Genomic DNA, 27,290 nt, shown 5'->3' with positions numbered 1-27,290 from the left:
TCTCTTGTAGCTCAAAGTGTTTTTATGTTAAATATCTATTGGGAATTTATGATTTTGTTAAGTTTCTAGAAAAAAAAAGTCAAAAAAAATCGAAAGTTCAGAAAACTAAATTTTTCATTTATTTTTTCAAAATCTTTTTTTTTTTTACATTTTGGACTCCAAAATTAAAAGAATTACCTGTTTGTAAGTTTTGAATAAAATAGGCTTATGCTTTGATGAAGTATATGAACCTAAAAAATATGTCAATTTTTGCAACAAAAAAAAACAGCAACTCCATATTTCCGTTTTCCGAATTTTTTGAGAAAAACTAAAACTCATTTTTGTTAGAATCTATAAGACTATTACCTACATACCTACATTAAATTTTATCGAAATCGTTAAAGCCATTTTCGAGAAAATTGCAATACCTACTTCGAAAACAGTAATGGGATATACATATGCGTTAAAAAGGAGATGTTAAAAAAAACACGGACCTAGGAAATTACATGTAATTACAAAAATGTACATTTTAGTGCTGTAGGTCAATTTCTGTGTTTTCTTATTCCAAGTAAAATATTTCATTGTAAACTACTGTATAGTAAGGAATCACAAAATCTTAGGAATAACATTTTAAGTAATAGAAACTCGAATCATGACAGTATTGCGAAGCTTAATATTTAAATGACAATACCTCAAAATTCTGAGAAAATAGAGTGATTCTGATATCTGAATTTAACTAAACACCTTGCGAAAAATAGATGCTATATTTGTCACTGAATAGTGTATGATAGTGGAGTAACTAAAGCTCAAAAATTGGCAACATTAGGGAACCCCGCCGAACAGCTTAGATTGATTTTTTTTTCAAACGTCGGTAATTAAAAATACTTTAAAGTCTATAGATTAAAAACTGCCGGTGTTGCCGTTTTGATTTTTTAAATTTAATTGAAGATTTTTGTGAACAAAAACAAATTTTTTTTAAAAAATTTTTCTTATTAATTGACTTCAAACACAAAAAAAATATTTGAACACAACGGCAACACCTACAATATTCAAATATACACTTTTTAAAAGCTAGAAGCTTAGTCATATATGTAAAATTAAAATTAAGTTAATTGAAAAAACGGCTTTTGAAAGAATGGTAATTGAACTCAGATTTTTGAAAAAAAAAATTATTGAAAAAATTGAGCATGTCGTTTTTTAAACTTGGTCGTAATATAAAATGCATTTATTTTCAAATTTGTTTCGCCGCATTTATTATGATTTCAAATTATAAAAGGAAATGTCAATTTGTATTACGGTTTATGAAAAAAATTAAAAAGTATTTCATTTTCGAAGAACTTTTTTTAATAAAAGTTTTAAAAAAAAATGTAACTTATTTTTTTTTAAAGTTCAACATCTAAACATAAAATTATTTTTTATTCATTTAATAACCCTTACTGTTGAAAGTTAAATAGCAAAAATTTAAAGTTCCTATTTACCACATTCTTTGAGAAAATTAATTATTTCAATGCAAAAATTCAGAAATTCAACTGATAATATTTATGGCCAAAAATTTTTTTTAAATAAATTCATATTTCATTAGAAAAAAGTTTGGAAAAAAGTCATTTTAAATTTTTCTAATAACATTTTTTTTTAATTCTGAGTTTGAGGACCATTTTTTCAAAAAGTCTTGATTAAATTTAGTGGATTTAAATTTAAGAGATAAGAATGAGCTTCTGGCTTTTTAAAAATGTATTTTAAAATATTGTAGGTGTTGCCGTTGTTTTCAAAATATTTTTTTTGTGTTTGAGGTCAGAATGTTAGAAAATTGTATTTATCGCTTAAACGATGTAAGATTGTCCCTTACTGCCTTTTATATATTTTCCTTACATTACCTAGAGAATCTTTTGCCATCATTTGTTTTATGAAATTTAAGCAAAAAAAATGGTTTTGTTAAAAAAAAAATAATTTTAATTTTAAAAAACAATACGGCAACACCGGCAATTTTTAATCTATAGACTTTAAAGTATTTTTAATTACCTACGTTTGAAAAAAAAAACGTCAAAATCAGAGCTGTTCGGCCGGGTTCCCTAATAATTTGCTTTAGTTACTCTACTATGAGTAGTATGAACAATGTAGTTTTGTTGGGTCGTGATCATTGATAAATTATTAAATTATTGTACTTTCAAAAGCTTAAAGTAAATGAATTACTTTTTACATCTATAAACAGACACTAACAAAAATTAATTATTGATATCACTCAACAATATGATCTCATATTATGATATACCCGTATAATAACATCAACCACATATTGCCTTTTTGCATTCAACTAAAGTGTTAATTAAACTTAGGGGATAATAGGGTGACAGTTTTTATAGAATCTTTAACATAATAAAAAGCTATTCAAATTTATTGTATCTTAGATAAATAGTTATTGACTTAGCTCAAGAAATTGGATCTTACTCAAACGAATGATCAAAAACAATAGGAATAAAAGTCAATATGGCGTAGACGTAACAATTTTTTTTTTATTATACTCCAAATGGAAATAAAAGGGTCGGAAAAATCATTTAAGATGTTTGTTACAATGTTGTCGTTACTGAAAGAAAACCTCAAATCTTGCAGATATTTAATTAAATAAAATATAATTAATATAATAAGCCAAATTTATAAGGGTTTAGCAGTTTTATCCCCATCAATTATGATCCCCATTTCCCCTAAATACCTTTTTGCATTGTTACCTTTTAAGTTTTAACTTAAATCACAAAAAGGTAGGTATTTACTTTCATTTATGAGTAATTGTTTTTTTTTTCACGCTATGTTGTTAAGTTAACACTCATACACAGTATATTAAATTCATCTCATGAAATTAATTTTTATATACAGTGCACAAAATCTATTGAAAATCCCCTTTAGAACTCTTAGAATTGCAACTATAAAACCACCATCAACTCCCTTATAAAGTTAGTCTGCAATAGAATTTCAGTAATAATAAAAAAAATAACAAAAAATGAAGACTGTTATATTTGTCTCAATTGCATTAGGTTAGTTTTTTTCTGCTTGAAAAAAAAAAGAAAATTTTATTCAACAAAATAATATATTATAGTGTGCATTTTTGGTGTTTCTAATGGTCAAGGTGGTTGTCCAGAGATCTGCCCTTTAAATTATGATCCTAAATGTGGTTTTAATGGCAATTGTTATAAGCAATTTTCCAATGATTGTGGTTTCGAATCAGAAAATTGTAGAAGCTCTGGAGGTAATAGATAAGTTTTGAAAACTTATAAAAATTATAATGCACATAATAAATTTATTATTTTTGTTTCCTTACAGCTTTCAAAAAAGTTAGTTTAGAGTTGTGCCAAAACAATTCTAACAGAAAATGTTAAATGTAATTACTGAAAATTTCAATAAATAAATAAATAAAAACAAATATATTTTTTTCTCTATTTCCCTCTATCTGTACATACAAGTGTTAGAATTTAATGAAAAATTTAATTGAGCGATCATGCACCTACGTTTTTTTAACAAGTTTAAAAAATTTAAAAAGACAAGATGCTTGTTAAAAAAGAATTTCGGCCGAAGTACCACAAATCAAACTGCCGCAAACAAAAACCAATTTATGGGAATATTGTCTGATGAACTGTGAAGAACCTTCAACAAAAAAATAGTTATTTATAAACTTCTAAACATCGGAAATATTATTGACTCTTATTATGTGGGGATTCACCATAGCCATACTTACCTTAATGTATTTATTTTGTTAATGTTTTGCGAATAATGAAATGCTTGCATATATACGATGATTGATTGATCAATAATTGTTATTTCAAAAGTACTGAGTGGAGTTTTTACAATTTATATTTTATACAAAATAAAGTGTTAATTTAAGTTAGAGGACAATGGGGTATTTTTTTTTTTCTCAGACTTTTAGTGGAGTGTTTCGATACTTAATTTCGATCAGATACAAACCTCTCAACCTTTAACTGAGAACATACTTTTGCCATGAACTGTTTACTGCATTCTTTTTGTTCAAAAAATGATCTGTTTGTGTTGAAACTTTTCTAGTGCAATTTTTTTGTATTAGCAAAAATAAATTTGGTGTTAATTTGAATTGAAAACAAATACATTTCCCTGTTTCCCCTAAAAGCATTTTGTGTTATTTTGTATTTGGAATTGAAATCGATCTCTACTTTAAGACGCGAAATTCAGTGAACCGATCCGATATGTAAAACAATAAGCAACCTGTCGGTGTCGCCTGGAGCGTTTTAAAATAACCTAATCGATCGATACGACAGAAATATGTACTCGAAATGGTCCATCAAAATCGCCGTAAGTACAGATTTTTTACATTGATTTAATATGAAAAAAAAAAACATATGATTCACTTTGTATCACTTCTTACCGCATAACACTAGTGGGCACGCTGGCCTTCTAAGAAGATTGGTGTTTAAAATCATTCTAGTTTTCAATAAAACCCCCTTAAAGAAATCACCAAATTTCAACTATAAAATCACCATCTACTCGCTTAAAAACTTAGTCTGCAATAGAGCTTCAATTATAATAAATAAATAAAGTATATACATATTTCTAACTATGAAGGTTATTGTGTTTATCTCAATTGCACTTAGTAAGATATGCCTACTTGAAATTTAACATTAAAACAAATTTATAATAATTTTTTTTTAAGTGTGCATTTTTGGTGTTACTAACGCCCAGGGAGGGTGTTCAAATATTTGTCCTTATAATTATGATCCTAAATGTGGTTTTAATGGAAACTGTTATAAGGATTTTTCGAATGAGTGTGATTTTGAAAATACAAATTGCAGAAGCTCAGGAGGTAATATTATTTTGAATTAAAATTTTTTTTTGTATAAATATGTATGTTACCAAATTTATTTATTTGTATGTGTTGTTTTTCTTTACAGCTTTCAGAAAAGTTAATTTAGCAATGTGTCGAAATCCATCAAATAGAAAATGTTTCTAGATTTTGAAACGGTTTTTCAAATAAATTATTTAAAGAAAACTACTTTTTTAGTTTTAAGTTTTTTTTACTCAATTTTATTTCATTGAACGAGATTTTTTGTGTTATTTAATTAGACCAGGCGGATTAGAACTTTCAGATGCAGAGAAAATTGATTTAAATAAAAAATGTTATTTTGATTCAAAACTATGCTTATGATTTCTATCAAATAGAAATTCAGAAAAAGCTCCTTTATTGAGGACAAACTGAGAATTGAAAATTAAAAATGAATAAAAAATGCGAATTTATTTCTTTTAATTAATTTTATTTGTTCTTGTTGCACTTGCTCTTATGATAAAAGTTGCTAGGAATATTAATGCTTTTTATGTAATTTAATTTTGTAAGAATTTGAATTAAAAGTAGACAAATAATATAAAATTTGATTTTAAAACTACAAAAATATATTTTTAAATGGTTTTGATTACCAAATTAAGAATGTACAGTGGGTTGCCAAATTAATAGGGACAAACGAATTTTTTTTTATTTTTTTTTTTGTTTACTTTGCTTATTTAGTTAAACTAATCAAGTAGATATAAATTAAAATAAAAAAAAGTAAATAAATCATAATTTTGGTAAAAAAAAATAGTGGAAATAGGGCAGAAGCACAAAAAGACGTTTCTTTTGGAATTCATGCCCGGAAAATTGCCAGACCGGTTCAATACTTATTTTTTCTTATCGAGGAATAACATGATATTTTGTACTTTATGGCAAGTACCCCATCTTGCATACAAAAAATTAAGTATTGGACCGGTCTGGCAATTTTCCGGGCATGAATTCCATGGGAACATCTTTTTGTGCTTCTGTCCTATTCTCCCCTTTTTTTAACCAAGATTATGATTTTTTTACTTTTTTTAAGTTGTTTTATATCTACTTAAAAGGTATAACTAAATGAGACAAAAAAAATTTCAGGTACTTCGAAAAAACGAAAAAAATTGAGCAAAGTAAACAAAAAAAAATAAAGATTTCGCTTGTCCCTATTAATTTGGCAACCCACTGTAAGTATAATTTCTTATATAAAAAAAATATTTTATAAGAAAAATTAAAATGGTTGAAATAATTGGCACATACAAATAAAGTTTCAATTTAATCTAAAAAAGAGGCTACTCTGAAACTTTTTCTCACATAAAATTTCAAGAAAACGTTGCCGGTAATAACAGTTTAAAAAAATTACTTTCATAATTAAAATGTAAAGGAGCTCATGAGTTACAATACACGTACTTTTTTAATCATAATCGTTAGACCTTTTTTTCATTTTCCTAACCTTACTGATAACCTAGCGACGAAACAATAAAAAAGGCTATCTTGCATCTTGAAAATCACGACTCGCGGGCACTAGATTTTTCTAATCTTTTGAGGTAAGTTTATAAAACGTCACATCAAAGATATCTACAAATTTTGTGTTTTACGTGCATTAATTCCAAGGTTTATCCTTCTTATCACCTTATTTGACTTTACTTAGGTATTAAAATTTATAAAAAAAAACTTGATTGAGCTGGAAAAATTGGCCCACACCATATTTTCTGAAAATCTGACCCGATTTTAATGATATTTTACCTAATCATTAAAATTGAACAAAAGATTTAAAAAAAAAAATATTAATCGAAAAGAAGACAGAATTATTATTATTTATTGACAACTTTACAAGCTGCATTCAGGGTCATTTATTTTATTGAATTTTATTGTTTTAGTTAACAACGTTGTTAAACTATTATGTTAAAATCATTTCAAAATGTTTATTTTATTCAGTCTTTGCTTTTAATGGAAACTTCAAGTTTAAAATTCTGGTAAAATCCTAAGGATTTTTTATTTGTTTTGAAAAAAAAACAAAACGATTTAGTAAAATGCTAAAGCCATTTTAACAATTTAATTAGCTTTTACTACTAATTCGTTTAAAATTTTGCGCTAGAAAGTTTGCATACCCTAACATTAATTCTATGTTTCTTCATCAATGCATAGGAGGACGGAAATGTTTTGTGCACTAGCATTTCAAGTTCAAACTCAAGATAACGTTCGATTTGAAAAACAAAAATCTAAGGTTGATCGTATTTTATGCTCTTTCTGTAAGAACAGCTTTATCAATAATTTGCTTTAGCAATAAGTATTTCTATATTTAAATACACATTTAGGAACATGTGTAGTAAATTTTAAAGGTTTAAAACATAAGTCAATAAAAGCTCAACGAAGCCGCCAACAAACGTTATCACACGCACAACCATTGATTAAACAAAAATATCATAATAAACTCAATGGGCGTGTGGAGATCGTACTTAAGAAGTGCTAAAATCTTTTGATATAATCAGAGATAATACAAGATAAAAAAAGAAACAGATTTTTATGTGTGTTTACTTGATTTGTCTTCACATTTTTTGAGTATAATTCCATAGAATTCATACAATTTTTCCCCAAACTCTTCAATATTCTTGATAAAAAAAAGATGTTTTTCTTCTGATAAAAAAAAAAGTTATCTATCGCAATCAGACTTAAAACAAAAAAATATATAAAATATTTAAACAAAACCAAAAACACTTGTGCTAATAAAACCTCGAGTTCAGCACAAATTCTCGTCAATATCGTTTGTGTCTTTGCCTGTTTTGTGTAGTGTTCTAGTTCAGTCGCATTTAAAAACAGAGAATTTATATCACCCGCACAATCTCTAAACCTTTTAAGGCAATTCCCATTGCCAAAGTCAAGAAATACCTAATAAATTATAAATTTTAACATTTTCATTGTCAACTCTATCGGAATCGGAATGCGTGTTTTAATATTCGTTCTTTTATTTGCTGGTAAGAAAGAAATATAAAACCACAGTTAAAATTAATTGAAATAAATAATTGAAATTCCAAACAGCTTTGTCAGCAGCCTCTGAGCTCTGTGAAGATGAGTGTGATGCTTCTCCTAGCGGACAAAAGATCTGTGTAATGGACACAAACCGGTATTGCTTTTTATTACTCGAGAGCTGTGCTGCATGGAAGGAACTTAAATGCAAACAGAATCTAGGTGAGTCTTTATAAGGGTCAAAATCATGGAGGTGGAAAATTTCGAGGACCGAATTCTTAAAAAATCAACTTTGTTTTATGATAAAAATTGCATGCTCAAATGTTCGCTTTAGCCATAATTTTTTGTCGGTTCATGAACGGGCACAGCACAAAAATGTATATTTTTCAATTTACCGCAAAACCCCAAAAATTAGTAGGTACTAGAAAAACGTTCTTCGAAATGGTGATCTCTTCAAAATGCCTTCAGGGGTCTAGAATATAGCTTTATTTCTAGAATTTTTACAAAAAAAAAAAAAGAAGCTTTTTATGCATGTCCGAAATATTAAGGCCATAATTATATTATATTATAATTATTATTATAAGTAACTTTTTTGATAAAAGTGTATATTGCAGCCATACTAAGATAAGACATTGATTAAAAATACCCAAAAAAATGCAAAATTATGTGTTTGAAACCACATTATTTCTTCAGATTCTAAGAGCGTTCACGGAAATGACGTTTTGACCTTAATTTATTTTTGTTTTTTTATGTCACAAAGTAAAACGAAATATTTTTGAGATTATATTGTAGTGGCCTCGATTTTTGATCATAATACTATCATCAAAAAAAAAAAAAAAATAATCTAAATATACCCCAAAACAAGCGTTCCCGGAATGACTTTTAATTGATGTACGCTATACTTATAAATGAAACAAGAACTAACTTATAACATACATTTAATATAATATTTATCCATAAAATTAATTGTGAAATAATAAATCAATATGATATAAACTTTAAAAACTGCTTGTAGCACTATTTCTACGTTAAATGATTAAAATATTGGCACGATGCACATAGGAGTATTCTCGTCGAAAAGCTGGACAAAAGTCGATTTTCTAAAAATCAAAATTTTGAATTAAAGTTTTTACAAAGCGGATGCTAAATATACATGGGATCATATGATGCACTTCTTTTTTTTTGTGGTAAAGTTTTTGGTGTGTTAAAACAAGTTCAAAGTTAGCTGTTTATTTTCTGGAATTTGTTTGTAATTTTTGCTGATTTGGAAGTTATAGTTAGAGATTGATTGTGAGCAAGTGTGCTTTTAAACATTAAATTTTCATATGAGAAATACAATTGCAGGTATTGAATAATAATTAAAGAGTAGTTATGGAAATATTAAATTTTTTTTGTTTGAATAAATGACAGTGGGAAAAGAGTCTGCCACATATAGATATTTTTATTACTTTTTTTAAAGTCTAAGTGTTTTGTTATAGTATTCCCTCCTATTCTGCTTCGATACCTAGATTTATGATAACTTTGACTATTCTTTAAATTTAATATCAAAAAATTGATTGCGATTTTTTGCGATTAGCAAAATAATTTGCGAGTGAAATTTTTACTTTTAGTAAAATCACTCATACGCCCTACGTTTAATTTTAAGTGGTTGTTAACATTTTCCAGAAATTTTTTTACTGATATTAATGCATTTGGATTCACTACGCCTAAAAATCACAATGGTTCCATTCTAGAAGGTCTAATATTTTAGATATTTAATTTTTTCACATTTTGGGTGTATTAAATTTCATACTATTTTTTTTAGTTTTTCTTATCACAAGCGTTTTTAAAGTTTTGCTGAAAAAAATTATTTCCTTGCATAAATAATAATTTTTAGCAAAAATAATTAGTTTTACTTCAAAAAATAATTTTGTCCACGTTTTTGATCGAAATACTCTTATGTGCGATGCGTCGTTTATCTTGGGACAACTTTTATTAATGTACAAAAAATAAAACAATTTTTTTTTTTTTGTACGGAAACGCCACCTATGACAACAACTTAGTACTATGGAGTATGGGCCAAAATACTATTTAGTGCCTAAAAAAATATCCCTTTTTTTGAATTTCATTTCTCTTGATGAAAAAGTACCTACAAATTAGTAGAAAAACTATAATGAGTTATAAAATTAACATTATTTACTTTTACAAGTTTGAAACCCAAATTTGGATCGAACTGCTTACAAATTGCAGTAAATTTGTGGTGCTAACGCAGTGGTATTTAAAGTTTTAGATCTGATTTTTGGTAACAAAACTATTAAGAATATTTAATTGAAACAAATTTTTCTGTGATTTAACTTCATAGGAGACTTACATTGTTCATATAGTTTCAAATAGAAATATCAGAGAGCTTAATTATATGTATGATTTTACAAATAAATTTGAAATTTGCAGTAAAGTAACGCAGTTATTTGGTTTTGATCACTTTCTGTTTAAACTGTCATAAATATAGAAATATTGATATTGATAAAAACGTCCATATTTTTTTTTTTTTCATAATTCACTGTCCAAAGGGACAACTTTTTAGGCACTAAATAGTAGGTATTTTGGCCCGTATATCAACATTCGAATATTTTTTTGTAAAATAAGCGACCAAAAAATATAAAGTCATTCGTTTCGTAATTTTAACGGAAAAATAAAGAAATTAATTTTTTCATTAATTGCAATCTTCGTTGCCATGTACTCGGCCTTATTATGAATTCCATTCGTATCGGAAATTTGCTACGATTCCCGAAAAAATAATCACGAAATCCGTCCGTGATGGAAAATTTCATACAAATCGTCACCACAATCTGATTTTGTGATTGTTTAATTCGCGAATCGTAGACATTTTTCGATATGATGGAATACGTGATAAGACCGACTGCTTGAACCCCATGGTTTACAGATTTCTGTCCATATACACAAATGGTGTACTAAAACTAAGCTTTCCAACGATGTATATCTCATTCGTTGACGCTAGGTGGACCAGTTTGTCCATTCTCCTTTATAAAGAGTATTGTGTATAAGTGCTTTAATTAGAGGCGTTCCTTTGGGAATATTTATGTACTACTTAGTACTTAAAGCTCCTTTGAACTACTTTTTCAAAATAGCAAAAGTAGTTCTAAGTACTAAGCAGTAGATAAAGCAGCTATTAAGAAAAGAAATACTCAAAAATAATTGACTTTAATGTGTTCTTAAGCCAAATGATTTTTTGAATTGTGGACATGTCCTGGAACGCTTTTTTTTTTTCAGTGTATTAGATGCAATAAAATAGAAATGGAAACTTTTCTAACCGAAACATTATATTCCAAATGCGCGTCTATTCTTTAACTGGTAAATAAGAAAAAAACTTTAATTAAATGTTATTTTGATTTTTTGATTTACAAAAAATTTTACACACCCACGATTTTGACAAATAGCTTTATAGTTCCCTTCCACCCAAAAATTAATATCAATTTCTTTCACAGATTACCAACTTTTTGATGAAGCTTATTGCAAATTAGACAACTTTTTATGTCGTGAGAAAGTAGAGTTAAATTAAATTTAAATCATAATTTATTAAAATTGTTTAATTCCTAAATTAAGTATAAAATCACAATAAATGCAAAAAATCTGTTATTTTTTTTTTTTGTTTTAAATAAAAAATAAAAAATAAGAGAAAAATCTCCTCTAACGTCGTTTCTTTTTTTCCAGCTTCCGGATTTTGTGTTGCCTTCGAGCGGCATTTATAATATCCGTTGATTGTTTTTGTTCCTTTATTTTTAATGAAAGAATACAATAATTATTGATTTTATAATAATGAATTTTATAAATAACAACTTACTTCACCAATTTCTCCATCATTTCCTTGAGTTTCTTGTGAGATGGGCAAGAAAATCGATGAACCTATGCAAATTAGTTGAAAAATTGCACCCACATACAGGCCATAGCGTAGCACTGTACTGAAGATATCTTCTTCGCCAAATTTATCTAAAGTTGATGTGGTTGTTGATTCCATGGTTAAGATTGCTTGCAAATATTTTTTAAATATTTTATTTAAAAAAATAAGTTTTTTTGCAAACAAAATTTAAGGATTTGAGGTCATTTGTTTACGAAGGAAATTATTTGACATTTGTAAAATGTCATAATTTTTTGAATCAGGGATGTTATATGAGCTTTGTTCATTGAGAGGGAAGTAATTTCCTAAGGTAGTGTGTCAATTGCGTTAGATTTTTGATTAAAATTTTTCCGGTTCTGTAAATTTTATCACTGGGGATTTTTGAATGAATAGTCAGCTATTACATGAAGCCTCAAGAGGCGCAACTATTTTTTCGAATTTTCTTTTGATAATCATTCTGTGAGGCGCGTACTATTACACGATGCCTCTTGAGTCGAAGACTCAAATTTGACATTTCTCTTTTGATTTAAGTATTGTTGTTGTTATATTCCACCAAGAAGCAAAAAGAAATGAAAGGGAATGTTGAAAAAAGAAAGAGTGGAAAAAGAAACGTCAAAAAAGAGTCTCAGAATTTTGGCCCACGACTCTCCGGTCGGATAATTTTTTGTTTTATCTTCTTTCTCTTTTGCACTCATTGGTTTTGAAAAGAGGCTCGCCTCTTGAGGCTTCATGTAATAGCTGACATAGGGGTATTCACGATCTGGTGCAACAGGCCTAGTAAAAATGTAAAATTTTATTTTTTTACAATAGATCGTGAACTCCCCTTTTCTTATCTATATAGTAAATATTGAAGCATGAATGAAATCCATGATGTTTTTTTTTTAACATGGTTGTTCCTCCACTTTTGCTTCTTCTTTTTTTTCCATTTTTTATAATTTAATTCTTTGTTTTGTTCGGGTTAATTAATTTTCACAAATTATTTTACATCAAAAGAAACTAAATTACGGGACATGAGTACCGACAAGCCGACAACCATAATAAACAGAATAAAAAAGACAAACTGTTTATCATGGGCGACGCGACGGTGAGCTGTCATCTGTCAAAAATAATTTTACTCTATTGTATTTTTATTTTGCAATAGGTCTAGGGTATAGCAAAAGTGCAAGACTGTTGTAAAATTTTAATCCGTATATTTTGTTGTTGTAGTGTTGTAAGATTTTACACTGGTTGTGTTCCTTTGGGCTCAGCAAAGTACTTTTTAGTACTTCTGAATCCATTCAAAGACATTTTTTCTATAGAAGAAATGGAGTTGAACACAACCAGAAGTACTTAGCAGTAGATACTTAAGGTAAAAGGAACACAGCTACTTTTGCACTTTTACAATGATACAAGACCAGTTGCATCGGATCGTGAATACCCCTATTATTTTTACCTTATTACCCTTAAAGCCTTAACTACATTAGCTGCGTTCCTTTGGAAATATTTATCTACTTTTTAGTACTTAAAGCTGCTTTGAACTACTTTTTCAGTATAGCAAAGTAGTTCAAAGTAGTTTTAAGTACTAAAAAGTAGATAAATATTTCCAAAGGAACGCAGCTATTGGCTCAAAAAGTGAAAAAGTACAAAAGTGAACATTTTCAAACGCATTTTTGTATAGTTTTTCGGCCTGTAAAAATTAAAACAAATGTTGCAGAAAGCTTATTTTTTAATCTAATAAACAATTTGTATACTCTTTTTGACAAAACAATTGCGCTAGCCAGAAAAAAAAAATGTTTTCACTTTTGTGCTTTTTCAAAAAGTTGTGTATGTGGTTAAGCCTTTACCCAGAGCTTACAACGTTGCCACCCCTTTTATCCGTGGCTCAGCAACTTTCTTAACTAAAATTTAAGCTTCGGTAAAGGTATTACAGAAACTACATGTCAGTTTCTTTTAAACATTTAGTAAGATTGTTGGGCATGGAAAAATGAGAACGTTATACAAAATGGACCCTTTATAACAATGTACTTATGAAGCCTATAAGAATCTAAAACGAAACTTTAACGAGGTTCTACAGAAGCTTTCAGATTTGACAGATAGCTTCGCAACAGGCCGTATATCGAAATTAGAAAAACAACAGCAAAAACAAAAAATTATTTTCTTTTTTAAATGGTTTTGACTTGATTTATCATAACTCCGGGTAAACCTGGTAAAATGGTAAATGTGTTAAAATATTTTATAGATTTGACAGTTCGTTTACCACATTTACCACTTTACCAGATTTACCAGGAGTTTACACCGTTGCTGCGGTTAAAACTAGAAAATGCTTATTTACACGATTGTCTGCCGAAATTACTGGCGAATTGCCAACTCATACAAAATTTTGACACATATACCTACCATTTTACCACGTTTACCCAGTTTATACCGTTTAAAGAATACCATTAATTTCTTGTACGATTTGACATTCGAAATGAGATAATTTGCGAAATTATCTCTTTTGGATTCTAGCCAAACCAAGCTATACTCTGTCCGATAAAAATTGGCAGTACAGGGAAGGTAGGGCATTTGCATCTCACTCTGCTTCACGCCTTCTGGATATGTCTATCACATAAAAAAGCTCACTTAGCGATGCCGTATTATCAAAAAAAAATGTTACGAAAAGGTACCAGCGTTACCATTTTGTCAGTAAAATTTCACAAAAACGAAAAAAAAAAATAAATTTTTCGTTTAACACCAAAATAACAAATAAAAAATTCACTCATTTAAGACGCAGGCCGACCCAACGCATGGGTACAAAATTTTGCCTGTTGAAATCTTAAAATGCATGTTAAAATGTTGACATTAACTGTTTTCCTACATGCACAAAATAAAAATCAAATAGCCACCAACACCACGACCAGAGATACCCAAAAGAGATGAGAAACTTCTGACGTCATACGCGGTTTGCCTACAAGCTGCTTTAGACATTTTTGGATAAGTATGCGTGAAAAAATATACATTTTTGGCGAAGTATGCGTGAAAAATTGACATTTTTGCTTAGGTGTGCGGAAAAACACCGTGGCTACACTATGTGTGTTTTTCACATTTATTCACGAATACAAAAGAGATTACAACAACACGAAATAAACAAATGGGTTTTGGGGGGTAAAACGTACGAAAGTTTCCCATCTCCTTTGGGTATCTCTGACCACGACAACACATATGCTTTTTTTCGTTCAAAAAGCTTGAAAAAAGCATTAATCCTGAAAGCTCTTTCAGAAAAATAATAGAAAAAGGAGTAGTTTATGAAGGAAGTTTACCAATGGTAACTCTTATGTATTGTGAATACTTTTAATAAACAGCTTTTATGATTGAGTTCCATTCTGCCACAGATCGTGAGGCAGATCGGTCATAGGAGGGTGTACTTCGCTTAATAAAGAAATAACAACAACAATGCCATGGCACGTCTGTGGTGTTCTTGTGTGTTTCAGGGGCATATTTTTCGTAAATTGCTTTTTACCAATCGTTAGGTCCCATTGTTTTTGAAAAAGCTCTCCCATAAGGCCTGTACTGCCAATATTTATCGGACAGAGTATAGTATTCTGAACTACAGATTTAAAAAAAAAAATGAAAGTTAAATTTTCGAACGCATATTTCCATCTTATGTAATCATACCATAATTCGAGTATCGAACAACATGCAGTCACTTCACAAATGTCAAAAAGCGAAAAAAATTCCTACAAAATCCTCAATTTTCTGCCTCAACGAATTTACAAAAATTAAATAAAATTCATTTTTCTTATAAAATTTTAAAATGTCAACTTATAGAATTGGTTCGGCTAGCCGCCTCTTAATCCGTAGTACACTCACACAATCATTAAAGTTACATGAAACGCAACAAATCCGTCGATTTGCCGCCTCTTCCCCCAAATCCAATCGATGGGGTACACTCAAATTGGGTTTGATTGGAGCTGCCATTGGAGCAGCTGCAGGAACAACATACTCCTTATATTCAAATTGGACAGATAGAAGTTCCCATATGGAACATCAACAAATTAGAGCCAAAGTTATTGATGAATTACCAAAAATCCGAATCACTAAAAAATATGTCAATCCCAAGGACACTTCTGGGTTGGAATTGATTCTATTTCAATTCCAAACATGTCCATTTTGTTGCAAGGTTAGGGCTTTCTTAGATTTTATGGGTATTTCGTATTCTGTAGTTGAAGTTGATGCAGTATTACGTCAAGACTTGAAATGGTCTGAATACAAGAAAGTTCCAATGGCTTTGGTTAGACGAAAAGATGGCAAATACGTTCAGTTAACCGATTCGAGTACAATCATCTCGGTTCTGGCTTCGTATATGATGAATCCAAAAGAACAAGATTGTGGTGAGATTGTTGACTTTTATCCAGAGATCTCGTTCTTTGATAACGATATGAAAAAGAAAACTGACGTCATGAATAAGTATTTCTTGATGTACCAGGAAAATAAGCCACCAAAAGGTGTCACTTCAGAAGACCAAGAGTAAGTCAGAGACTGTATTTGCACTTTAAGGTCTGATGAGTATATTCTTCTTTTAGCAAAGAACGCAAATGGAGAAGCTGGGCTGATTCCCATCTCGTTCACTTGATCTCCCCGAATTGTTATAGAAACCGGGCGGAAGCTTTTGAAACATTTGAATGGTTTTCAGAAGCTGGCGAATGGAGTGTACATTTCCCTAAATGGGAAAGAGATCTGATGGTCTATGCTGGTGCCACTGCAATGTGGTTGATTGGAGGAATGTTGAAGAAACGTTACGGACTCTCGGATGATGTCCGTTCACATATCTATGAGGCATTGGACAAATGGACCAATGAGTTGAAAAAGAAGAATACCAAGTTTATGGGTGGAAATCAACCAAATTTGGCTGATCTTTCAGTCTTTGGGGTGCTGAGTAGTATGGAAGGATGTCAAGCTTTCAAAGATTGCCTACAGAATACACAAATTGGTAAGGGTTTGTTTCTATCATTCGATCATTTGAAATACTGACTTTGTATTCACAGGTGAATGGTTCTATGGAGTCAAAGAATTGGTAGTCAAAAACCGAGGACAACTAATAAGAGAGAGAGTTGAAGGAAAGCTACCAATCGAACAGAGAATCAATTTAAATGCATAAATCTTCTACAACGAATGTAAAAATCTACAAAATTTATTAAATTAGTTTTTAAGTTGCAAATTTTTAAAAAGTTTTTATTTATTCGAAGTACTTTTGTCAAATTGGCCACTATTCGAATTCGAGAATTGAAGCCGTAGAAATACTTGACGTGCAATACGGACTTAATTTTTGTTTGTTAATAGCAATAAAATATTTTATACTTATTTAAATCACCTTAAATATTATACAATTTTGATTTCTTCAAAAATAATGGTTAAAATGATTTAATTAAAAAAAAGACATAAAATTGTTATCTCTTATAAATTCAATTGGTATTGGAACGAACTACATAAAAATTGCTATTGGCCAAGGATTCTTCGTAATTTTTTTTTTTTTTTATTTGTTTAGTATTCTACGAATGGAATCATTAGAATTGATGATATAGCCGTATTTTATTCTAGAGCGTGTTACTTCTAGTCGTCTAGACTTTGGCATTCGCTATGGCTTTTCCGTTTGAATTGGGTGGAATTGGTTTTTTTTTTTCAATCGCTTAGAACATGAGGACTGCGATTCAAAAAAAAATTTTTGGTGGACAGTTTTCTGTTCTCTTGGTCAATTGTAAACGACAAAGAATGGCTTTTTCTCTAAAAAAAATAAACTTTACAAAAAAATTTTCGTGAATGCAGCACAGCATGTCTGGCTATAAATCAGAAAGAGGAAGACGGAAAACTAATGTAATGTTAACTTCGGCCTATCACGAATTCCATTCGTATCGGCAATTTTATACGATTCCCGAAAAAAATCACAAAATCCGATCGTAGAGACGATTTGGATGAAATTTTCCATTACGAATAGATTTCGTTATTGTTTTTTCGGGAATCGTTGAGAGTTTTACATACGAATGGAATTCGAGAAAAAGCTGACTGTTTCTAGAAAATCGTTTATTTTGATGGGCCAATAAAATAGGTTCACCAACTTTAAAATAAGTTTGAGTTCAAACTTACAGAACAGTGGAAGGGTTTTTTAGTGGATTGCATGAAAATCAAAGTGGAAACTCCTTTAAAACCTCAAAGAAAGGAAAATAAGTTGAATTTCTATAATAGTGTCACGTGAGTTAAAAACGATAAACTTAAAAATTATACTACTCGAAACCTTACAGAATTTTTTATATAGTCGTTAATATTTGAAAATTAATTTAGTGTTATAAAATCAATATTATCGACAGAAAATCGTTTTCCACTGAAATCAAATAATTCAAGTGAACCTATTCTATCGACCCATCATTTATAGTTTGGAATATTTTTTTTTTCTTATCCTTGAATGTTCATCAGAAAAAAAATTTCGGAATTTTTGCTAGATTAAAAATTCGATTCACCCACTTTTAAATAATCCCAGGGGGTTATTTATCTATCATGTGCATTTTGCCAAAAAAAAAAAAAAAAAAACAAAACAGTGTCATTTAAAAAATAAAGATTATGCCACATTCTCTAAGGGTATTTTTCGATGCTGTATCTCATGGAACCCAAGGTAATCTGACTGCCCTGAAAAAAGTTTTGGCTGAAAAAACACTTTATGGTTTGAAATTAATGTCGAATTCCTTTCAACAAAAAAACATAATGGAATTAAAATCGATTTCAATGCGTTTTCCGTGTCGTAAACAATGCACCGAGCATGTAAAATGCTTAGGCCATTTTAAGCCTGGTGCGCTGTTCGAGATAAAATTTAGCTCCTATACAAATTATTGAAAAATTTTATCCGAGCTAAAATGGATCCCATACAAATTATCGATAACTTGTATGGGAATTTTATCTAGGGTAAAATTTTGCGCGAACAGCGTACCAGACTTTAGTAAGTAACTTAGTCAAAAAACTGATTTTTAACTAAGTAAATTACCAAAATGGCATGTCCGGGAACGCTTTTTTTGGGTATATTAGATTCAATAAAAAAGAAATGGAAACTTTTCTAACCGAAACAAATATATTCTTAGATGCGTGTCTACTGTTATTAGCTGCGTTCCTTTGGAAATATTAATCTACTTTTTATTACTTAAAACTACTTTGCTATACTGAAAAAGTAGTTCAAAGCAGCTTTAAGTACTAAAAAGTAGATAAATATTTCCAAAGGAACGCAGCTTTTATTGATAATGAGAAAAAAGCTTTAAATAAAAGTTATTTTAGATTTTAGACTTATTTATATATTTATATATATTTAAATTTCTTAATTTCTCGGACTTACCGCGATTATATTTTATTATTTTATTAATTTAAATATATAAGTTATTTTGATTAAAAAAAATACCTGGACATCAAATTTTCCACCTCCATGGTTTTGACCCTTAAATCGTTTAAAATTTTGTGCCTTTTCTCACAAACACTTCTTATTAGCAAAAATCCGGTGCAGTGCAATAACACCCGCGTCAATAAACCCTGCAGGTGTTTTTACCCAAACGAAAAGGAAAGGGGTAATTGACGCGGGTGTTATTGCACTGCACCCAAAAATCCAAGTTGTGAGTTGTGACCTCCTTCAGAGCAGATCACAAATTCGAAAGTTTTGCAAAAACCTCACAAAAACAAATTCAGCTCACCTTGTGAGGTTCACATATGGAGATTGTCATTATAGTCGCCTGCGGCATATGTTCTCATGAGTTGACTTACGCCGAAAAGCTTTAGCACGCAAAAATCGACTAGTGAAAAGTCGGCATAAGCAAATCGTACAAGATCCAACCGTAAAATAAAATCTTAAAAAAAAATTTGTAAATATTTTACTTAACGCAAAAAAATACAACACCCTATGAAATCGAGTATCGTTTGTAAAACACGATGAACGAACCGTACCCAACTTCAGAGAGATGTGTCATCTGTCAAAAATTATAAAGCTAAAAAATTAATTGTCATCTCATCAGCGGCATTTGCAAAAATTTCTTTGCCTTTTATAAAAATCTTTTTTCCCCAATTTTCTTTATAAAACAATAAAAATATGTTGAGTTCTGGAAATTTTCCCGAATACCGTGTTCCCGGTGTACAACATGATGATTTCTCTCCCTATGAATCTAATGGCGGGTAAGGAACAATAATTTTCTTACAAAAAAAATAGATTTCTTATTTCCCTTTGTTTCTTACTACGCTCATAGGAGCATCGTGGCCATCGCTGGAGATGATTTCGTAGTCATTGCAGCCGATAGCCGTCTTAGCAGTGGATATTCCATCCACACACGTGACCAGAACAAACTTTTCAAACTATCGCCACAAACAGTTTTGGGTTCAACCGGCTGTTGGTGTGACACTCTTGCATTGACTGCTTTGGTCAAAGCTCGCATGCAAATGTATGTGCACACTCATCAGAGGACAATGTCCACTGATGCCGTTGCTCAAATGTTGTCCATTCTCATGTACAACAAGCGTTTCTTTCCATATTACGTGTCAAATGTTTTGGCTGGTTTAGATAGCGAGGGCAAAGGTGTCGTTTACAGCTACGATCCAATTGGTCATTGCGAGAGGGCTAAGTATCGCGCTGGAGGTTCTTCGGGACCACTCTTGCAACCAGTATTGGATAACCAAATTGGATATAAGAATATGCTGTTGGATGAGAAGCCAGCTTTAACTAAGGAACGCGCTACTGCCGTTGCTATTGATACTTTTATTTCAGCTGCTGAGCGTGATATCTACACTGGCGATGCTGTTTATATTAATATCATTACCAAGGATGGAGTTGAGGCAAAGGAGATTCCTTTGAGGAAGGATTAAAGAGAATACACAACTCGCGATGGGAGGATGTTTTTTTTTTATCAATTTGTAATTGTGTACTGGTGGTTTCCGGTTAATAAAATTAGTTCAACTAATCACTTTTTTTTTATTTTTTATTTCTCGTTGAAAAATACTATTTTCTACTTTGAATAAACATCATTGTTTTACAATACAAGCCACTGATGATGTAAAGAATCTTCATTTGACCCCTTTACCTTTCAAAAATTGAAAAAAATCTTATGCAACTCGTATTTCCATTAGGCACTCCAGTTAGTTGGGGACACGGGTGAGAATTAATCTAGAGAAATGAAACGAGAAGTAAGAACTTCTGGGAGCATACTAAGTTCCAAAATTTTCAAAGGAAGTGCCTTAATGTATACTGAATTAATATAAAACTACGTTGCATGAGCCTTTGAGTAGGTTTGCTAAACTGATCTTTCGATGGCAATGCATAGCTTGCGTTTGTTTTTGAAATGTTCAATAATATCTATGTATTTTGATCGCCATTTAAAGGCTTCGGATAGCAAAATGGATCTGCAATATTTACTTCTATGATATAAGATACCTTAAAAAAATTTTTTTCATTGGTATCTCTACATACTACATATTTAATACAAGAAAATTATGTATACATTAGGGTGTTCCTGATATTTTTATTTTTTCTGAAACTCCACGGTGCACAATGGGCCTAAAGGACCATTTGCGTCTCAAAAAATGGTTTTTATGAAATTTTAATTTTTGGTAATTTCTTTACGGAAATGAATCAAGGGAAAGTCAATCCATATGTTTTCATTGAAAATTGATTTTTAAAATGAGTTTCTCTATTACAAAATTGTATCTGAAGTCTTTACTTGAAAATACTTTGTTTAAGTAACAAAATAAAGCAAATCTTCACGATACGTTTTCAAAACTATATTTGAATAAATTATATAAGTGTTTTGTATGTCGTTGGAAAGCTTATTTTAACTGCTATTTATATTGCTGAAAATAAAAATTTTTTAAAATATATTTTTAATTAATATTATTTTTTTTCACACAATAGACTTTTATTTGCAGTTTTTTAATTTCGAATTGAGTTTAAAATGTTTCCGCTGTCTACTTTTTTTAACAATTTTGTTCTTTGGTTTATGTACTAAAAGATACAAAAAGAATTAGCTGCTTTTATCTGCTTTTCTTTGATAGAGAACGATATATCTGCGGAAAGACATAGTACAAAAAAACGTATTTTGGTACATCTTTACCTGTTTCAATACATATCTTGAGTTCTATTGATCGCACTGTCAAGTTTGATGTCTTCAGGCTTTGGGGAAATGACAGAGCATCAGTCCTTATATTCAGAATGTGATTTTGTGTTAATTTAGCCTACTCACATTAATTGGAAAACTCGCGATATTTAACCCCTCAGAAACCATATCAAGCCGCGATTTAAAGCTGCCAGACTTTTGAATTCGTTATTAAAACGCATAAGGCTATAAAACTGCATACTCACATTTTGGTTATACCTCCACTCCCAAAATTTGCTATGGGCTCTTAGACTTAGTATATGCACCCGAAATTGAAGATATTATTTGTACTATTAGAAAAAGTCTAAGGTAGCAGAAAAATGTTAGAATTTAATATTGTAATTGTTGAAAAAAATTTCATCTATAAAAAAGTTACATAGAGATTTTATTTACTGATTTTGATTTTACTCGATGATTTTCAAAAGAGCCGTTTAAAGTATTTAATTAAGAAGGATTTTCGTGAAAATTGACAACCAGTTTTTTTTTTGTGATTTCTTTGTTTGCTCTTTTCTCAAAAGCGTAGTTTTTCGACTATTTCACTTTGCTTTACAAACGACTTTATTTAAAATGAGTATAATCAATATTTTTCTTATAATTTTTCAATAAAATAGCTTTAATTTCAAATAACGTAACACAAAGAAACTACATTGAAATGTATTTTTTTCTTTATTTTATACTCATACAAATAATTAAGTAATTTTAAGACACGAAAGGAATGCCTTTATAAAATTAAGAAACCAGTTTTATCTTATTTTGCAAAATTTGAGAAAATAATCTTTTAAGATACAAAAGTTACAGATTTTTGAGACGTTCTAGCCTAGTCAAAATTGTATTTTTTTTAGCTTGGAATAAACGTTTAATACTTAAATAAAAATATTAGCTAAAAAACAGTGTGTCAAATAATTTATTAAACATTTCAGGTAATATATTCCTAATTTGAGTTAATTATTTCCAGAGTCGAAGAAATGACAGATTTTTGGAACGCCATAGTTGAGCCAAAATTGTACTTTTTGAACTTTGCCTAGCTTTTCAAAGCTCAAAAATAATTTGGATTTAAAAAAAACGCTCAATGATTTTTGGTACATTAAAGATTATATGTTCCAAATTTGGTTTAATTATTTCAGGAGACAAAAAAGTTAGAGATATTTTTAAATACCCAAATCAAGCGAAAATCGTACTTTTTGAACTTTGACTAATTTTTAAAAGCTTAAAAACAATTTAAATTAAAAAAAAAGTAAGTTGAATGATTCGTTATATATCAAAGGCATTATATTCCAAATTTGAAGCAATTATCACAAAAGACAACAAAGTTACAGATTTTTGAGACGCCTAAGGCCATATGGGCCCACTGTGCGGTGGAGTGGATGGACATCAATTAGTTCTAAATAGAGAACATAGATTTTCAATTTCATTTCAACTGCTTAGTATATCCCGTCACAATCCGCGCGTCTAATAGAATACCCCAAATAAAATTACCTATCAAAATCAAAGGAAATGTTTGACAAGAAAATTTCAAGTCAAACTCGGGAGAGGAAGTAAGTCAAATACAAATTTTAAACAAAATTAGGGAAATTGTTTCTCAGCATTTCAAATCGGATCATGGCTATCCAATTGCCCCGTATAAGAACCAACCTAATGAACATAATCGCTCATTTATTTGAATACTGTCATAACTCAAAAATCACGAGTTTTGAGTTATTAATGCAGACAGAGGTTATTGGAATACAAATTGTGCATCCTGTATAAAGTCATATCTTAGCTTTAAAAACTGACTGAGAAGAAGGACTAGGAGCACTAACTTTTTATATAAAAAATAGAGCGATACTAAATTAAAAACTCATTTTCTGGAAAACCAGGTTTATTCGAGTTATGAGAGTGCTCAATTAAATTAGCTATGTATATTTTAATAATTTTTTTAAGAAGTTTGAAATAAAGTTATTTGAATGAAGTATTTTTAAAAAATTGGTCCTAAAACTCATAATTTTGAAAATGCCCTTTTTTTTAAATTTAACATGGTGGACAGTTCGAAAAAGCATGATTCTGTCTCTTTGCGTGAAATGCAAGGACGCGCGTTCCGAATAAATACATGTTATATGTTACTTTGAATGTCATAACTTTGAATACATAACTTTGAATGGCTAAAAGTGTCAAAAAATATAGATTAAAATGAGAGACCCTGTCGCAAGTACTATACTGCCCATAAACTCGTAAAGGCCCTAACTACATTTTTCTTACTTCTGAGTTATAGAGGGAAACAGTAAATCTAATATCGCAGTTTGCATACAAAAATGAAAAAAATCAAAAGTACATTTTGAATTTTCTGACGTATTTGAAGACCTAGGCCAAAAAAAATAAATGAGGATAAATCAGAGACAAAATGCCCTAACTCCAAATATGCAAAAAAATCAAAATCGAAAATGTTGTTGTTAGGGCCTTTAGGAGATTATGGGCAGTATACTTCCCATAATCTCGTAAAGTTTTTCAAATTCTATGAACTATTTTCAGCAAAAGGATTCGATTTTAGCAAGAAGTGCAAGGTACCGAAAAATAATTAAATATTCTGTGCCGGCTTTATTTATAACTTTTTTCGTACCCCTGTAAACTGTTTCGAGTCTCCAATTTATTGAGAAATTAGTTAAAAATCAGTAACAAAATTCCTCACGATCGCCTGGACAAAGCCACCTTATCATATTTTTTTTTAATGAGCGAATTATGTTTTTAAAACAATTTATAGCATTGGGGAAACCCATTTATTTGTTGTTTAATTGCTTACCGTATTTTTCAATTTTCTTACGAATTCATAGGATATGTAATTGTCATATACAATTAAACATGCACTATTATAGGAGTAGGTATAATATTCGCTAGCCTGCTCTACAGCTACTCAAAACATCTAAAAAAAAAACTAAAAGAACATTAGTTCTTAAGATAATAAACAGCCTGAAGTCAAATATATCGCCAAAGAAATACCTGAAGTACCAGCCTCCTTTAATTACTCTCATCTTCTATCCTAAGCGCATTTTAAGACTTCTCTCCAACCATCAATTTGCAAATTAAATTTCTGGTTTATGTTAACAATAACAATCCTAATACAGATGCAAAAAAAATTATCACTTAAAATAATCTCTGGGATTATCTCAACAAGTTTTCTTTATGTCTTACTCAATATACAAACACACTGAGAATATTGAGAAGAAATTCCCAAGAATTCATTCCAATCTCGTTCTCAAGTACCTACTTGTGATTGTCTCGTATCTTCTCTGAGCTCTGATCTGAACCTGAAAACCTGATTACTTGATACAAGTTCAATTTCAGTCACAAAAGTTATCTTCTGAATGGTTAATTCCAGCAATATTTAGTCATTTACGAACACTCGAGTGCACCGGTTGATTCTGCTCCTAAGAAAAAATGACAAAAATTTTAATTTTGTCGGCTTTGCTGATCGTTGCGACGACAGCAACTCTTGGCTACGAAGTTCCAAAGGCTGAATTTAAAATATTCTATCCAAAAGGATTTGAAGTTTCTATACCTGCTGAAGAAGGTGCCACATTGTTTGCTTTCCATGGAAAACTTAACGAAGAAATGGATGGCTTGGAAGCTGGACGATGGGCTAGAGATATCTTAAAGCCCAAAAATGGTCGATATATTTTCAAAGACCGTGAGACAAGTTTAAAATTGGGAGACACTATTTACTATTGGACTTATGTTATCTATAATGGATTGGGTTACAGAGAAGACGATGGAGTTTATGTAGTAACAGCTTATGAAAATGATAGTGGTTCTAAGACTCCACCTGTTACCCCTCCTCCATCTCAACCATCTGGATCAGAAGATCCCTCATGTCGTTCCAGTGTTACAAGAATGAACAATGATTTACCTGTTCGATGTGCTGGCCAGATTTTGTTTGAGGAAGATTTCAATAGTAACAATTTGGATTCCGCCAAATGGATGATGGAGAGACGATTCACAACTCAGCCAGATCATGAATTTGTTGTTTATTTGCTAAATAGTGATGTGCTAAAAATCCGAAATAGTGTGGCGAAAATTAAGCCAATTTCTACTACAAGTGTGTATGGAGATAATTTCTTGAGGAGGGAATTTAATTTGGGAACAAATTGTACCGGAATCATCGACACAGAAGATTGTAGCCGGGCTGCAAGGACCTATGATATTCTGCCTCCTTTCATATCGTCTCAATTCTCAACTAAAAATTCTTTCACTTTCAAATATGGTAGAGTAGAAATTCGTGCTAAAATGCCAAATGCTCCTTGGGTGTTCCCACAACTATTCCTCGATCCAGTCAATACTCGGTATGGCTCAAAGAACTACCAATCTGGACAAATGCGAGTGGCCTTGAGTCGCAGCAGTGGTGGAGATTTGGCCAACGAACTTTTCGGTGGCGTTATCATCAATGCTGAAGAGCCCTTTAGAAATGAGAAAATGTGCAAGAGAAGTGGTTCTCCAATTGATTGGTCAGCTGACTTCCATGTGTTTACTTTAGAATGGTTGCCAAGTAAAATTGTTGTTAGTGTGGATACTGAAGAATATTGTACTATTGAAACACCAGAAAATGGATTTTCGAATTTGCAAGTGGATGGTAAATCGCTACCAAATAAAGAATATTTGGAAACTGGGTCAAAAATGGCACCTTTCGATCAAGAGTTTTATATCAGATTGGGATATGGTATTGGTGGACATAAAGATTTTCCAGATGATACAACATTATGGCTGAAGGAGAAACCTTGGAGAAATGGACATCCCAAGGCAATGAAACATTTCTGGGATAAAAATAAGAGAAATTTGAATCAATGGTTGGGGCCTTCTGCAGCTCTAGAAATTGATTACGTTAAAGTATTTGCAGTATAGGTTAAAAAAAAATAAAAATAAAAAATGTTTTATTTTTATTGAAAAAATGCCTTTTTTATTTTGGTTATTTTCAGTTGAAATCTTTTTTTTTTTCTGGCTAAAAATATGAAGATTCTTCTCAATCTATTAAAATAGCTTAAGGTATTCTCATCCTTGCATGGAATATTATTGTCGTTAATTTCTAAAAAACTTTAAACTTTTAATCTTAAATCTAGGAAATTCCGAGTCTTTAAGGCTTTATTGTAAATAGCTTAGTGTATAAAAACAATTATTGGCAAAGGTCACAGTTTACAGATAACTGTTATATGACTTCTATTCTGCTGTTGCAAAATATAATAATCTTTAAAACAAGTTCATATGACGTTTTGTTTTCAAATAATTATTATCAATTTGTCAACAATACCTATTAAATCTAAAAATAGAAGAACTAGTTTTTCCCATTTTAGAGATGATTTAATGTAATTTTAACTATGTAGTTGTTCTGTATAAAAATTCTTCTAAAGTGTAATGAACCTAGACTAGACGCGTGCTGTAAATTAGTTGTAATATTGTTGTTGTTTTATTTTTAAACAAACTTTACTGTATTAATTAGAATAATTTAGTTTAGTAGTACCATCGGACATGCTTCTTTAGAATATTATTACAAGGGAAA

General features: G+C 30.2%; 6 protein-coding genes and 1 long non-coding RNA gene across 10 annotated transcripts; 5 read left to right on the top strand and 2 right to left on the bottom strand.

The window, feature by feature from the left end:
* Nucleotides 1–2,887: 2,887 nt before the first annotated feature.
* LOC129910054 (U-Kazal-Dg21.2-like) lies at nt 2,888–3,826 on the top strand. Of its 2 annotated transcripts, XR_008771473.1 has the most exons (4): nt 2,888–3,005; nt 3,068–3,217; nt 3,292–3,349; nt 3,438–3,826. XR_008771473.1 is itself a non-coding variant. In XM_055987299.1 (3 exons), exons 1-3 carry the CDS (start codon nt 2,972–2,974, stop codon nt 3,345–3,347), a joined length of 240 nt encoding a protein of 79 aa, XP_055843274.1. In that variant the 5' UTR covers nt 2,888–2,971; the 3' UTR covers nt 3,348–3,391. The 2 variants fall into 2 exon arrangements, 1 of the variants encoding a protein (XP_055843274.1); XM_055987299.1 differs by lacking the exon at nt 3,438–3,826 and having other exon boundaries at nt 3,292–3,391.
* Nucleotides 3,827–4,475: 649 nt separating this feature from the next.
* On the top strand, nt 4,476–5,030 carry LOC129910053 (U-Kazal-Dg21.2-like). Its single transcript, XM_055987298.1, has 3 exons — nt 4,476–4,588; nt 4,649–4,798; nt 4,887–5,030. The coding sequence occupies exons 1-3, from the start codon at nt 4,555–4,557 to the stop codon at nt 4,943–4,945; spliced, it is 243 nt and encodes an 80-aa protein (XP_055843273.1). The 5' UTR covers nt 4,476–4,554; the 3' UTR covers nt 4,946–5,030.
* A 6,281-nt stretch (nt 5,031–11,311) lies between these two features.
* Nucleotides 11,312–11,847, bottom strand: LOC129910380 (protein anon-73B1). The gene is made up of 2 exons (XM_055987741.1): nt 11,598–11,847; nt 11,312–11,527 (listed from the first exon to the last, which is right to left on the bottom strand). The coding sequence occupies exons 1-2, from the start codon at nt 11,769–11,771 to the stop codon at nt 11,444–11,446; spliced, it is 258 nt and encodes an 85-aa protein (XP_055843716.1). The 5' UTR covers nt 11,772–11,847; the 3' UTR covers nt 11,312–11,443.
* Nucleotides 11,848–15,307: 3,460 nt separating this feature from the next.
* Nucleotides 15,308–17,017, top strand: LOC129911722 (prostaglandin E synthase 2). Its single transcript, XM_055989594.1, has 3 exons — nt 15,308–16,136; nt 16,193–16,599; nt 16,655–17,017. The coding sequence occupies exons 1-3, from the start codon at nt 15,424–15,426 to the stop codon at nt 16,765–16,767; spliced, it is 1,233 nt and encodes a 410-aa protein (XP_055845569.1). The 5' UTR covers nt 15,308–15,423; the 3' UTR covers nt 16,768–17,017.
* A 2,596-nt stretch (nt 17,018–19,613) lies between these two features.
* LOC129909870 (proteasome subunit beta type-1) lies at nt 19,614–20,584 on the top strand. Its single transcript, XM_055986991.1, has 2 exons — nt 19,614–19,805; nt 19,877–20,584. The coding sequence occupies exons 1-2, from the start codon at nt 19,723–19,725 to the stop codon at nt 20,487–20,489; spliced, it is 696 nt and encodes a 231-aa protein (XP_055842966.1). The 5' UTR covers nt 19,614–19,722; the 3' UTR covers nt 20,490–20,584.
* A 938-nt stretch (nt 20,585–21,522) lies between these two features.
* LOC129911559 (uncharacterized) lies at nt 21,523–24,937 on the bottom strand. 3 transcript variants are annotated; one of them, XR_008771665.1, is made up of 5 exons: nt 24,743–24,937; nt 24,546–24,665; nt 21,979–22,076; nt 21,731–21,928; nt 21,523–21,621 (listed from the first exon to the last, which is right to left on the bottom strand). It is a non-coding gene; the product is annotated as an uncharacterized LOC129911559 (long non-coding RNA). The 3 variants fall into 3 exon arrangements; XR_008771664.1 differs by lacking the exons at nt 24,546–24,665; nt 24,743–24,937 and adding an exon at nt 22,149–22,318; XR_008771666.1 differs by lacking the exons at nt 24,546–24,665; nt 24,743–24,937 and adding an exon at nt 22,166–22,318.
* A 171-nt stretch (nt 24,938–25,108) lies between these two features.
* LOC129911558 (gram-negative bacteria-binding protein 3) lies at nt 25,109–26,644 on the top strand. The gene has a single exon (XM_055989387.1). It carries the CDS (start codon nt 25,181–25,183, stop codon nt 26,636–26,638), a length of 1,458 nt encoding a protein of 485 aa, XP_055845362.1. The 5' UTR covers nt 25,109–25,180; the 3' UTR covers nt 26,639–26,644.
* Nucleotides 26,645–27,290: the final 646 nt, after the last annotated feature.

This window comes from Episyrphus balteatus, chromosome 2 (genome assembly GCF_945859705.1).
Source record: "Episyrphus balteatus chromosome 2, idEpiBalt1.1, whole genome shotgun sequence".
Taxonomy (NCBI): domain Eukaryota; kingdom Metazoa; phylum Arthropoda; class Insecta; order Diptera; family Syrphidae; genus Episyrphus; species Episyrphus balteatus.
Note: the sequence above shows the minus strand (reverse complement) of the source record. Positions and strands in the feature narration are given on the sequence as shown.

Excerpts from the sequence above, each read along its gene's own strand:
- LOC129910054 (XM_055987299.1), top strand. The coding sequence starts at position 2,972 with ATGAAGACTGTTATATTTGTCTCAATTGCATTAG. Across the intron at positions 3,006-3,067 it reads ATTTGTCTCAATTGCATTAG|TGTGCATTTTTGGTGTTTCT; the intron begins GTTAGTTTTTTT and ends AATATATTATAG. Across the intron at positions 3,218-3,291 it reads AAATTGTAGAAGCTCTGGAG|CTTTCAAAAAAGTTAGTTTA; the intron begins GTAATAGATAAG and ends GTTTCCTTACAG.
- LOC129910053 (XM_055987298.1), top strand. The coding sequence starts at position 4,555 with ATGAAGGTTATTGTGTTTATCTCAATTGCACTTA. Across the intron at positions 4,589-4,648 it reads GTTTATCTCAATTGCACTTA|TGTGCATTTTTGGTGTTACT; the intron begins GTAAGATATGCC and ends TTTTTTTTTAAG. Across the intron at positions 4,799-4,886 it reads AAATTGCAGAAGCTCAGGAG|CTTTCAGAAAAGTTAATTTA; the intron begins GTAATATTATTT and ends TTTTCTTTACAG.
- LOC129910380 (XM_055987741.1), bottom strand. The coding sequence starts at position 11,771 with ATGGAATCAACAACCACATCAACTTTAGATAAATTTGGCGAAGAAGAT. Across the intron at positions 11,528-11,597 it reads ATGATGGAGAAATTGGTGAA|GAACAAAAACAATCAACGGA; the intron begins GTAAGTTGTTAT and ends TTAAAAATAAAG.
- LOC129911722 (XM_055989594.1), top strand. The coding sequence starts at position 15,424 with ATGTCAACTTATAGAATTGGTTCGGCTAGCCGCCTCTTAATCCGTAGT. Across the intron at positions 16,137-16,192 it reads GTCACTTCAGAAGACCAAGA|CAAAGAACGCAAATGGAGAA; the intron begins GTAAGTCAGAGA and ends TTCTTCTTTTAG. Across the intron at positions 16,600-16,654 it reads CCTACAGAATACACAAATTG|GTGAATGGTTCTATGGAGTC; the intron begins GTAAGGGTTTGT and ends TTGTATTCACAG.
- LOC129909870 (XM_055986991.1), top strand. The coding sequence starts at position 19,723 with ATGTTGAGTTCTGGAAATTTTCCCGAATACCGTGTTCCCGGTGTACAA. Across the intron at positions 19,806-19,876 it reads CCCTATGAATCTAATGGCGG|GAGCATCGTGGCCATCGCTG; the intron begins GTAAGGAACAAT and ends CTACGCTCATAG.
- LOC129911558 (XM_055989387.1), top strand. The coding sequence starts at position 25,181 with ATGACAAAAATTTTAATTTTGTCGGCTTTGCTGATCGTTGCGACGACA.